At 38.6% G+C, this 12385-nt stretch overlaps 2 protein-coding genes across 2 annotated transcripts; both read right to left on the bottom strand.

The window, feature by feature from the left end:
* Positions 1-1295: 1295 nt before the first annotated feature.
* LOC127409613 (toll-like receptor 5) lies at positions 1296-6380 on the bottom strand. The gene is made up of 2 exons (XM_051644296.1): positions 6010-6380; positions 1296-5666 (listed from the first exon to the last, which is right to left on the bottom strand). The coding sequence occupies exon 2, from the start codon at positions 5654-5656 to the stop codon at positions 3011-3013; it is 2646 nt and encodes an 881-aa protein (XP_051500256.1). The 5' UTR covers positions 5657-5666; positions 6010-6380; the 3' UTR covers positions 1296-3010.
* A 2169-nt stretch (positions 6381-8549) lies between these two features.
* Positions 8550-10552, bottom strand: thbd (thrombomodulin). The gene has a single exon (XM_051644386.1). The coding sequence runs from the start codon at positions 10369-10371 to the stop codon at positions 8779-8781; it is 1593 nt and encodes a 530-aa protein (XP_051500346.1). The 5' UTR covers positions 10372-10552; the 3' UTR covers positions 8550-8778.
* Between the last annotated feature and the right edge of the window lie 1833 nt (positions 10553-12385).

The raw sequence follows: 12385 nt of genomic DNA, 5'->3' as shown, positions 1-12385 counted from the left end.
GAATGAGAGGTGCATGTTGTTCGTTCACCTCGGCATTGTCATGTGAGTCTACCTTGTTCATTAAGGAGAGAAACATAAGAGCTATTAATGTGTGAAGTGACTGATGTTTGTACATGTTAAGGGCTTTCACATTACTGAATGCCGAATACATTGAAGTCTATGGAGTGACGCATCAGCACAACCTCAACTCCAACTTTACACTAGTGTTTTTAACAAGCGTTTTTGCCTCACAAATGATGTCTTTGAGAGTACAAAGTAACAAGAAATATTTCTGTCCAAATTTATGAAGAGGTATTGAATGTCTCATAATTTCTTTTAATTAAATATTACCTTATCTTTTCTTAGTACCCAGAGACCCCAGTTATTGAACTACAATAATTACAAGAAAACACTAAGACCTTAACATAAGTTCTTTTTTTTACATTCTGCAATCAAAGTAATTGCCTTTTTTTTTCTCTTCCAAATACGTTTTCAATGTTCATTGTGCACCCGTAAAATCACCCCTCTGTGACTTTCAGTAACGCTTGTCATGTGGAGGGCAAAGCGCCAGTTGACGCTGGCATTGAGAGGAGCATTGACACCCTCATGTGAAATGCGCTTTACAAAGACGAAATTACATTATTGAAACTCATTATTAAAAGTCATGCTCAGCAGTTTAAATACTGTAGGAAAATTGTTGATCTGCTTTGCTCTTATAATGCTTAAATATTCTACTGAAGTCAGACATGCAAATTCTAATAAAGGAGAAGGTAAGGACATTATTGAAACTCATTATTATTGATTGACTTTTTGGATGAAAAGTCATGCTCAGACGTTCACAAACTTCAGGAAAATTATAGATCTTCTTTGTTCTTATAATGCTTAAACACTATAAAGTCTCTTGGTAGATTTCGGTCATGAATGACTCAAAATGATTCAATGACTCACTAAAAACACATAAGATGCTCATTTGTCCCAACTAGTAGCATCCGTTGAAGTGGTCACTGAACTAATCGGTTAATAAAACTAAACAAATTTGTGAAACAGAAGCAGGCCACACAAAAATACCCATTATTTTTGCTGCTAATTCTGCACAGTTGAGCAGTTAATTTACTACTTGAATCATTAAAATCGCTGGAATTGGTGCTTTTAGCTTATTCTTTAAAACAATATCCCCGGAAAGCATGCTTGTGGACTGCATGACCAGTGATTGTCTTTTTCGCCCCTCTTGAGTTTGCAACCCTGGTAAATGGTCCATTTTTATTACGATACATATTGACCTTTTCGATAACACACAAACAAAAGTAGCATCAAGCTTGTAATAATTCATTTTATTTTTTGTATGTGCCAACGTCAAACAAAAACGAGGTCAAACAAGAGCTTGTATTAACAGAAATCAGCGAGGGCTGAAAACATGGCTACAGAAATTATTTTATTAAGGTATTATTTTAGAAGTTATTTCAGCATCCAGTACATAATTGTTTATGTAGAGTGCTGTGTATTTACATAATTGTTCAGTAAAGAAGTAGAATAGTGAGAGACGCATAGGCAAAAATGTTGCTTTGTATCCCTGCATGTAAGAAGATAAAGGAACAGGAAATTAATTGAAAGGTCATTCTTTGGTCAGCTATGACTGCACAGGGTATTACTGAAAGACTGGAAGTATAACTCAGCATTTGTAAATATTAGCTTTGCTGTGTTTCCTTTCTTGTTTCAGTGTGCGTTATTAAAATGATGCGATCTCCATACAAGAAATTAGGCCAGATGACATTGTGACGTCACCCATGCATATATCATAATGAAGACCATAGAAATAAGATTGTCTGACGTTAAAATATTTAATTTCCTGATTTGCTTTAATCATATAGATAGACTATGCAAAATGAGTACATAGACAAAATAAAAATATTACATTTATACATTATCAGGATTGCCAAAGTGGTGTTGTGAACTCTTTCAAATATGGTCTTCTTTAGCAATTCTGAGGTTTATTGACACGTCATAAGCAATGTACAAATCGTTATTACCCAAAAACACAAGACCTGAGCCCTCATTTATGTATGTACGTACAATCAGATTTGATCCTACATCAAAAGAGGAACAAATGGGGGTTTATAAGGCAGAAACTGACGTGAAAATGTTCTTATGCGCACATCAACTGACAAGCATGCATACCAATGTTTGTTTGCGCTCAGGCGTGCCAGTGCACAGTCAATGAATGGATTTATTATTGGTAATGAAAATGACTAACTAATGAAGAGTTCTTGAATGGGCTGCATTATATGGGCAGACACCAGTAGCTGCACTGCATATCCATGCCAAGCCGAAAGAATATTCCATGGCTCCATCTGAAAACGTAGGCAGCTGACTTGCTGCCTAATCAGTTAATGGCTTCACTGACAGCGTTCTTGAATGAATGGAACGATTAAGGAAACTGGCCTCAGAACAGTTTGAAAAGCACCTTATTTTCAAACTACCTCCGTATACAGCCTTCAAAGGCAGCATTTTTCAGTTTTCGGAAGCAGCCCATATGAATAAATGAATTAATAACTAGCGCATGCGCTTTTATTGTATTCTGTCTCACCAAGTTAGGATATTTGTGGGCATTCTGTAGGTGGAGTCCATGCATCATTCCCATGCCCATGTTTTTAAGATGAACTGCGATTTATAAACTGGTGGCTAAATACATCTCACAAGTGGCTTCCAGGTTTTGGGCATTTTGCCTGTATTCAGGAAATATGGTGAGAGCAGAAGCGCTAAAATAACACAGATTCACAGCAAAATATAATGCATTATTTTATACCACATCCAGTGTGCAATATTTGTATAAAATGGGAGTAATTTGTAGAATAATGTCGTTTTCGAGTTGTGGGAGCATAAATTATAAAAAGGGTGATGAAAAGTAAACTGTGCATTTTATAATAAGAGACACATACAACAATAAAATACAAACAAAAGTTCTACATGAAGTCCCTTGGTGCTGCTGAATATCCTTCAATTCAAAATGTCTATGATACATAACACACCATAATTACACAGTAGTGTTTGCATGAACATTAACTGCTTCAGGCTTTGTTTCAATCTCCTTGCCTTTTAATTCAGTATTTGTTTGCTTAACCTTGGTGTCTTTTCTGATTATATGTAAAAGTTGGTCATAAAACCACTCTAAGTCCTGACTGTCATCGGGCCAAAGAAGGTATCTTCTGTTCTCAATGTAAGATCTCACTTGTTTGTACTTCAGTAACCTGTACTGGGGTATGTTCCCCACAACCAACACCACCAGAATGTCCTTAAGGTCATCTTCCATCCTATTATTTGCCAGGGTGAAGGTTTCCAAGCACCAGCCGTCCTTCAGGAAATGTTCAGACACCACACAGAGTGTTTTGCGACTACTCTGGATAGCGTTTCGCATGTTGGAAAGATGGTCCTCTCCAGGTATGAAGTCTCGCTCCTCGAAGCAACAGTGGAGCACATTCTGTTTGGAAAACTGAGAGTCGAGTCTCTTCAACAGTGCTCTCTCCACCCACTTCATATCATTGGAACTGAAGCAAAGATACACATCGTACAAGAATTGGTCAGGTTCAGGATCCTCTCGCTTTCCATCCACAAGTTTGGTAATCAGTTGTTTGTAAAGCTTGAAGAAGTAGCCACGACTACGGACGTAAACGATGGCACTGGTCGTGAGTAATATGATCAATGTGGCACAGCAGATGAAAAGCACAAGCCTCAGTTTTTCAGTAGTCTTCTCTTCCACGTCATCCTCACATTGTATGTTTGATGTCAACACAGGAACCATGTACTGATCCTCAGGACTGGCACATGTCACATCCTCAATGGGGTGTGCAAGGATTACATTAGTTTGATTTAGCCATGTTTGGAAATCCCTTAGGTTGCAATCGCAACGAAACTGGTTTCGTAGCAGGCTGATGTAAGTGAGGGTGCTAAAGACATTTGGATCCACTGAATAAATTGAATTATAATCAAGATTTAGAATTCGTAGACTTTTAGGGAATGTGCCATTAGAAATGTACTTCAAAGAGTTGAAGGACAAATCTAAAAAGTGCAAAGAGGTAAGGTCTTTGAAAATGTCTTTAGGGAGCGACTGCAGCCCGTTGGCATACAGAGAGAGCTGTTCTAACAGGTGAAGATTGTTAAACACATCTAAACATTTTCCTTGTGACCAGATAAGCTGCATAGTTGAAATCCCAAGATGAAGGAGTTGTATTTTGTCTGAAAGCACAGTTTGTTTTGGAGTATAACAATTCCAAAACATGTTACCTTGAAGAAAGATTTTTTCAATTTGTGGAAATTCCCGTAGAATTGTGTACAGATCTGACAAGGCATTTAATTTGTTCATTTCCAAATCAAGGGTTGTGAGATTTTTAGCCACGTTGGGTAAGTTAGACAAAGACGTAATTCTGTTGTCACCCAAGTAGAGCTTCTCCAGGTTTGGAAGGGTTGCGAGTTCATGTACAGATGTGAGATCATTTCCTGTTAAATTCAGGTTGAGCAGATTTTCGAGCCCTTGAAATGATTTATCTCCAAGCACCTTTATATTGTTGTAAGACAAATCAAGCAGCTCAAGTTTCTGTAGATTCAGAAATGTTTCAGAATCAATATCACCTAGGTAGTTTTGAGACAGGTTTAGCTTTAGTAAATTTGTCAACCCCAAAAATGCATTGTTTTCAACCTCAGTGATCTGATTATGGGCTAAAGTAAGTTCTTCTAGATCTGACATATTAAATAATGAATTGGACAGAGTGATGATATTTGATTGAGACAGATCAAAAATCTTAATGCCACTCTCCTCAAGACCCTTGAATGTGAATTTGTCTGGATTTTTCAAGTTTTTATGGCCAAAAGAACTGCCCATGCTGTAACTGTTACTGAGAATAAGACTTTGTATTTTGGTACCCCTGATGGCATCAAAAAACCGCTGTGCCATGTTAACAGCGAAGCCATTTCCAGACAGATCCAATATAGTTATAGACATGTTCTTAAATGGGTTTCCACACTTGTCCCATCCTGACCAGTACTCGTTCATCTCTCGCAGTCTCACTGAGGACAGTTTTAGAAGAGTGAACTGTTTACCCTGAAAGTTGAGGAGGTCCTCCTCACAGATACTCTTGACGTTTAAGCGAGAGAGATCCAGTATGTGGAAACTTCTCATGTTTAAAAACAACGGGGCCGGCCGGATTCTTTCTATTTTATTATCACGCAAGACAAGCACCTCAAGAGACACCAGAGGTTTGAGGAAGTCACCAGACAGGATGGAGTCGTCTAAACTGCACTGTGTGAGAGAGAGAATCTGAAGGTTGAATAATCCATTGAATGCTCCTTTCTCCAATTGAAGCATGTGGTTGTAGCCCAGCTGAAGAGATATTAGATTGTTGAGTCTTCTGAATGTATTGTTTCTAATCAAAAGTCCTGGTGTTTGTTGCTCCATCCTGAGGACTTGTAGACCTTCAAGACGAGAAAAGGATGTTTCATTGAGTTCAGCAATGTTGTTTAAACTCAAATCCACAGTATTTACATATGTCGGCAGCTCTGGCACCTGATGAAGACCTCTGTCTATGCAGACAGCACTATAGCTGTTAATTGAACATACAGAGTTGCATTTCACAACCTGAGTGAGGATGCATAATCCAAGGACAGTCCGTAATAATGTATATTCCATTGTGAGAGCACTGTGGGGGGACAAAACACACCAGCAAGTTTGTTTTACAGTTTAATCCACTAAAAATTGCATCTAACAGCAAGTTCAAATTAGTAAAGCTATAGAACTGGAAACGGACTGTAAAAGAAGTTACAATAGGCTATTCAGGAAAACAGCTGTATTTTATGAATTGTTCGCACAACAGTCAGTGTTGCGAATGTTTATGTTAGTAAACAATTGAAAAGCAGCGCTGACGTATGCAAAGACGCGTTTGGTGTGACCGATCCATTCTATTGCGCACAACACAAAAACTTACAGATTTTTACATGTATGGCTAATGTGAATAATAACAGAACAATAGTTTAGTGTCTTACCGGTTAGGTCACGAATCCATACAGCCTCTCTCACTGTACACTCAGCGCTTAATATTTGTACATGCAATAGTTGAAAGTTTCAGAACTGCATTATTAATAGTCAAATAGCGACATATGAACTCCCCGTCCTCGGGCTGCTGTATGGCGATCATGCGGAGCTCTTCCACTGTTTTCTCTAATGGGTTTCCCAATATGGGAAATAACTTCATGACGCATCGGTTCCTTTCTTGTGCAACAACAGCACGCAAGCCAACGATCAATATTTGAATGGGATTAATTCGCAATATACTTTTGAATCAATTTTATGGATATGCTTTACTTTAATAAGCCTCTGAAGCAAGTGAAAAAGAGAAAGAAAACAAAGAGCCATTCAAGCTTCCAGCAGCTGGACTTCCTCCTTGACTAGTTGTGTTCTTAATTCCCCACAAGAGGACGTTATTTACCAACTTCAGTGCAATAACCCTTAAGACGAGCAGGACCCTCAGGATAGTTCACACAAAAATAGAAAATAAAATATCTCATCATTTACTCACCCTCTTGCCATCCCAGATGTGTGTGACTTTCTTTCTTCTGCTGAACACAAATTAAGATTTTTAGGAGAATATCTCAGCTCTTTTGGTCTGTTCAATGCAAGTTAATGGTGACCAGAACTTTAAAGCTCCAAAAAACACATAAATGTAGCATAAAAGTAACCTATAGGACTCCATGTCTTCAGTAGCGAGAAACAGATTGATATTTAAGTCCACATTCACTTGCACATTCTTCTTCTTTTGTTTTTGGCTATTCACATTCTTCATGCATATTGCCACCTACTGGGTGCTGAGTACTATTTGGGGGAGGTGAATTTAAAGTAAAAAAAAAAAAGGACTTAAATATTGATCTGTTTCTCACAAACACCACAAATCACTTCTGAAGACATGGATTAAACCACTGGAGGTGTATAGATTGCTTTTATGCTGCATTTAAGTTTTTTTTTTATTAATTAATTTATCACACATTATACATTTGCACATATACAGTGACATTCTTTTTTTTTTTTTTTTTTACATATCCCAGCTAAGCTGGGGTCAGAGTGCAGGGTCAGCCATGATACAGCACCCCTGGAGCAGATGGGGTCAAGGGCCTTGCTCAAGGGCCCAACAGTGGCATCTTGGCAGTGCTGGGGCTTGAACCCCCGACCTTCTGATCAGTAACCCAGAGCCTTAACCGCTGAGCCACCACTGCTCCCAAATTTATGTGCTTTTGGAGCTTCAAAATTCTGGCCAGCATTCACTTGCATTGTATGGACTAACAGAGCTGAGATACTCTTATAAAAATCTTTATTTGTGTTCTGCAGAAGACAGAAAGTCACACATCTGGGATGGTAAGGAAGAGTAAATATTGAGCGAATTTCTATTTCTGGGTAAACCTATTTAATTTAATTTAAAGCATAACACATAAATATAAATTTTAAAATGAAAACATTTAGAAATATTTATTTTCATTAAAGGAATATACAAGTTAAGCTCGACAGCATTTGTTGCATAATGTTAATTACTACAAAAATTCATTTCTACTTGTCCCTCCTCACTGTAAACCAGGAACAATCATGTTTACCATGAGGCACTTACAATTAAACTCAATGGTGCCAATCCTTAAATGTTAAAATACTCACTGTTTCAAAAGTATACACTGTAGAATGTAATAAGTTGACTTTACTTTAAAAAAGAGAGGAAACCAATTGCCTTAAAAAATCAAGTAAATATACTTATTTGGCTCAAGTGGACTATAGTTCACTTTACTTGAGCCAAATAAGCAAGCCTACATTTACTGCCAATTTACTTACAATGCAATCAGTTTACATGCTTTTTTTAAGTAAGGTTAACTAATAGATTTGACAGTGTAGCCACAAGATGTGAACTAAATGTGTACTAACATGATTATAGTGTGATAAAATCACTTACTAACCTTTTCTGTGTAAAGTTATTTTCCAAGTTTCAATTTTGTTGCCATGATGACGTAATGCCGTAATCCTGGTAATTTACTAGTCCGCTTTAAAAACGACGATTCAAACAACTTTACAGCTAAAATAATACATAAGTTTTAACAAAGGAACTAATGAAGTGCTTTTATAAAATTATGAGATTCAAACGTCTGCCCTTAAACCCTCCCAAAATTTTCCCCATTCACTTCCATTGTAAATGTCTCTCTGTAAACTCGAAAAACTCTGAATTATTTTTTTGTGGTAATCAGCATTATGCCAGAAATGCTGTCGATTGAGCTAACTTGTACTGAACCCGGAATATTCCTTTAATGCATATTTGGACACAAACGATAGGCTACAGGCAGGGCCGTGGCAAGGTAATCTGGGCCCCCTGACTCTACATTGCTCTGGGCCCCTTTCCCATTCCTATTAAAAAATACAGTTTAGACTTTGTTGTGGGGCCCCCTGGACCTTTGGGCCCTAGAATCGTCACCACCTTTCACCCCACTAGCTACGGCCCTGGCTACAGGGAAAGAAAGAATGAAACAAAGTGGCATAAAAGATCAAACAATTATTAAAATAATACTTTTATTCTCTTCACACAACACCATTCAGGAATACTGACATTGAATGCTTCTTCAAATGTGTGCAATGCATGCTTCAGTCATTAAATAAAGTTTACATCCAAAACAGGATATGTTCAAAATAAAACATAATACATATTTATATAAATCTAAAATAGGCCAACATACATTTGCAATCACCATTGTACAGTATGAGTCAAGTCCGATTTTAGCTGTCTCGTTTTAAATACCTGTTTGTTTGTTTTTTTCAATGATCACCTGTTGAAAGTCGCTGTTGTCATATTGGCCTTTGTATACATCATGATGATGCATTTTGTTTCGACGTCTCATCATGTAGTGAGTGACGCACACCAGTACAAGAACAGACATAACAGTGCAGATCATTATTGCCAGCAGGTTGCCAGCTGAGAGTGGCACTGGCTGGACGGTTGGGGATCCGCTGGTAGGTATAAAAATGTCAAAAGTCGTAGAAGTGCTGAAGTCTTTCCTCACACAGTTGACTTTCTCTACAAGCTCGAATCCATCATAGCAAAAACATTCAAATCCACCAAGTGTATTGTAACATCCTTGGTCACAGTTGCCATTGTCGCATTCATCTATATCAACGCAAACTTTTTCGTCTTCAAGGAGATAACCTTCCGGACATTCACAATGAGCGCTATTATTGGGGTCACAAATGGGAGTGCATTTGTCCGAACAGTTCCTAATGCATTTCTGCATGTCTTCTTTTGACTGTATGAATTCTTCGTAGCATTCACAGTGATAGCCACCATCATCGTTGACGCACTCGTGATCACATTTCACAGAACCAGGCATAGAACATTCGTCAATGTCAACGCAAAAGCCATTGACCCTCTCAAACCCGGGTTTACATCGACACTCAAAGCTACCTATTTGGTTGACACACTCCTCGTTCGGACCCTGACACACACTTTCATCAATGCAATCGTTAATGTCTTTGCACGACTTCATATCTCCATCCAGCTCAAAGCCCTGGCGACAGATGCACACAAATGTGTCGCCAACTCTTGAGCACGTATGTTCGCATGCAAGCAAACATGGGTCATCCTGTTTGGTGCAAGTGACATTGTTGGCATCGATTGTATAGCCATCTGGGCATCTGCACGTGTAGCTTTGTTCGTTCCGAACGCACTTATAATCACAACCACCACCAAACACCTCACAACTCCAAGGTGCTGCAATCCATGTTCTGGATAAACAGATAAACCGCGTTCCAAACGGCAGAATGGTTCCATTGGTTCCATCAGGAATCTCCTTGAGTTTCCCATCTGTCCTAAAGCCAAGCAACGTTTCATATAAGACTGGTTGGCTCGAACTCAACGGATCACAGTAGTCGGCATTCTTGTATTCGCACAAATATCCGTCAATTTGCTCACGACATTGTCTTTCGTTCCATTTTAGAACGTTCTTTGACACTGACACACATTGTGGGGAACAGGCCATCTGGCTGCTTTTCCAGTTGATGTATTGAGTTGTGTTGTCTCCGGTGATCCACTTGTATCCCTTTAACCCAAGAGTTGAGTTGGAACACCGATCACCGGCGTATCTCAGTCCGAGCCAAAAGTCTCCGGGAGCGGCGTTCAGTAAATCCGCCAGTATATCGCTCGTCGTGTCCTTGCGAACGGTCATCAAATGTCCGCCTTTCTTTTCACAAGCGTGTTGCGCTGTGGTAAAACTCGCCTTGTCCGTGTGGATAGTGAAGCATTTGCCATCCGCACAATGTCCTTTATTTGTGGTCTCCCCATGAACTCTCAGGATAACGAGAACCATCGCTATTCCTATGATCTCTTTCATCTCTGCTAACGCGTTTTGCAACGGTGCTCGCGAAGTTATGAGGTTTTTAAGAAGTGCTCAGTGCCTCGTCCACGTATTGACAGGGCAGTCGTGGGTTCGAAGTGTGCCGTGTCTCATTTATATCGGCATCCATGTCTCAGAAAATTAAAGGAAGTTCGTGTTATCTGGCCGAGTTCCCGGAACGCCACTACTCACTCCCCATCCCAGCTGGCGAAAATTGTCTGGATGCATGATATTCTTCCTGAGGATTTAATTTTCAAGTTTGGGAAGGACTAGATATACCATTTTCGCTTCACTGCAAAAATTATTTATTTATTTTGTTTTATTTTTTTTTTGGCCAAGCTCGATAAATATTTAAACCTGAAACAAGAGTTTTAGGATTTGGAAAATAAATAAATAAATAAATGAAGACAGAAAAAAGCTGCACAATCTCAAATCATATTAATGGGATAAACGTGGATCATCATCAGGTTTTTCACAGACTCTGTGGAGTCCATGCCAGTTTATGTGGCACAATTCTGCACGCGCAAAATTATACTTTGAGCTCACCAAAATGTTCTGCGCGTGCATGACATTTTGAGCGCACAAAAAGTTATTTTGCACGCGCATGATGATGTTTTGAGTGCACAAAAAAAAAAAAAAAAAAGTTTGCATCCCATATGATATTTTGATCACACAAAAAATGTTCTGCACGTGCAAGATGATATTTTTAGCGCACACAAAATTATTTTGCACGTGCTTGAACTCAGTTTTGTAAAGCAATGTATCTTCTTGCAAACGAAAATAAATTTTGCACTTGAATAGTTTATTCAAATGTGAATTTGCTCAGAATTCTTACATTTTGCTTTCTCCTACCCACTCTGCATTTTTTTTTTTTTTTTTTTTTGCGTGCTCAAAATATAATTTTGTGCGCGCAGAATTGTGGCACAAATATAAATCCATTATGTTTGAGTACATGTCAAAAAGCGAGATCAAATTTCAAGAAATTCTGAAATTCATGTAAACTTTTTCAGTTCACATTTCACTCTGATAATATGATTTGTAATGAGAAATGTGTATTAAATTAGAAAAGAATGCAGAATAGAAGCATTTTCCCCATTGGCCTCAGACATTTCAACCCTGTTTTACATAAAGGTCCAAAACAATGACTAAGTCAAACTTAAAATGTCTGAATGACATTGAATTAGATAACAAAATGTCAGAGTAAATGGCAACTGCAAACAAATGTTGCTAGAGCTTTTCTCAGACCTAAATGAACTTTTCAGAACCATTTTTGCAACTACTTTTAATCAACTGGTGTTATGGTGATTTTTTTTTAGTGAAAGTACTGTATTAAGTCACTTCCCCTCAAGTTCACAGAGTAGCAGAGTTACCAGAAAGTGTTATGAATATAGGCTACTTTATGTCTTCATTTTGAACAATATTTTGTTTTATCATTTAAAATCTGACAAACCAGTGTTTTGCATAAAAACTGTTCTGTACTGTACTGATATGGAATTCTTTATCGAATGCAATGAAATTAATATATTTTCAAGTGTGACTTAAATGCCAGGGTGTGCTGAGTGACTCCAGTCAGGCTTCCTAAGCAACCAATTTCCCCGGTTGCTAGGGAGGGTAGAGTCACATGGGTTAACCTCCTCGTGGTCGCTATAATGTGGTTCTCACTCTCGGTGGGGCACGTGGTGAGTTGTGCGTGGATGCCGCAGAGAACAGGGTGAGCCTCCACATGCAATAGGTCTCCGTGGTAACGTGCTCAAGCCACGTGATAAGATGCATGGATTGATGGTCTCAAACGTGGAGGCAACTGAGATTCGTCACCCAGATTGAGGCGAGTCACTACACCATCATGAGGACATAGAGCGCATTGGGAATTGGGCATTCCAAATTGGGGGAAAAAAGGAGTGACTTAACTGTCTGAATATTATTTGGGGCCACTATATACACTGATCAACCACAACATTAAAACCACCTGCCTAATATTGTGTAGGTCCCCCTCGTGCTGCCAAAACAGCGC

This window comes from Myxocyprinus asiaticus, chromosome 19 (assembly GCF_019703515.2).
Source record: "Myxocyprinus asiaticus isolate MX2 ecotype Aquarium Trade chromosome 19, UBuf_Myxa_2, whole genome shotgun sequence".
NCBI classification, from domain to species: domain Eukaryota; kingdom Metazoa; phylum Chordata; class Actinopteri; order Cypriniformes; family Catostomidae; genus Myxocyprinus; species Myxocyprinus asiaticus.
This window is presented reverse-complemented; position numbering and strand designations above follow the sequence as displayed.

What these genes read in the sequence shown, in the direction of transcription:
- thbd (XM_051644386.1), bottom strand. Translation starts at nt 10,371, where the DNA reads ATGAAAGAGATCATAGGAATAGCGATGGTTCTCGTTATCCTGAGAGTT.
- LOC127409613 (XM_051644296.1), bottom strand. Translation starts at nt 5,656, where the DNA reads ATGGAATATACATTATTACGGACTGTCCTTGGATTATGCATCCTCACT.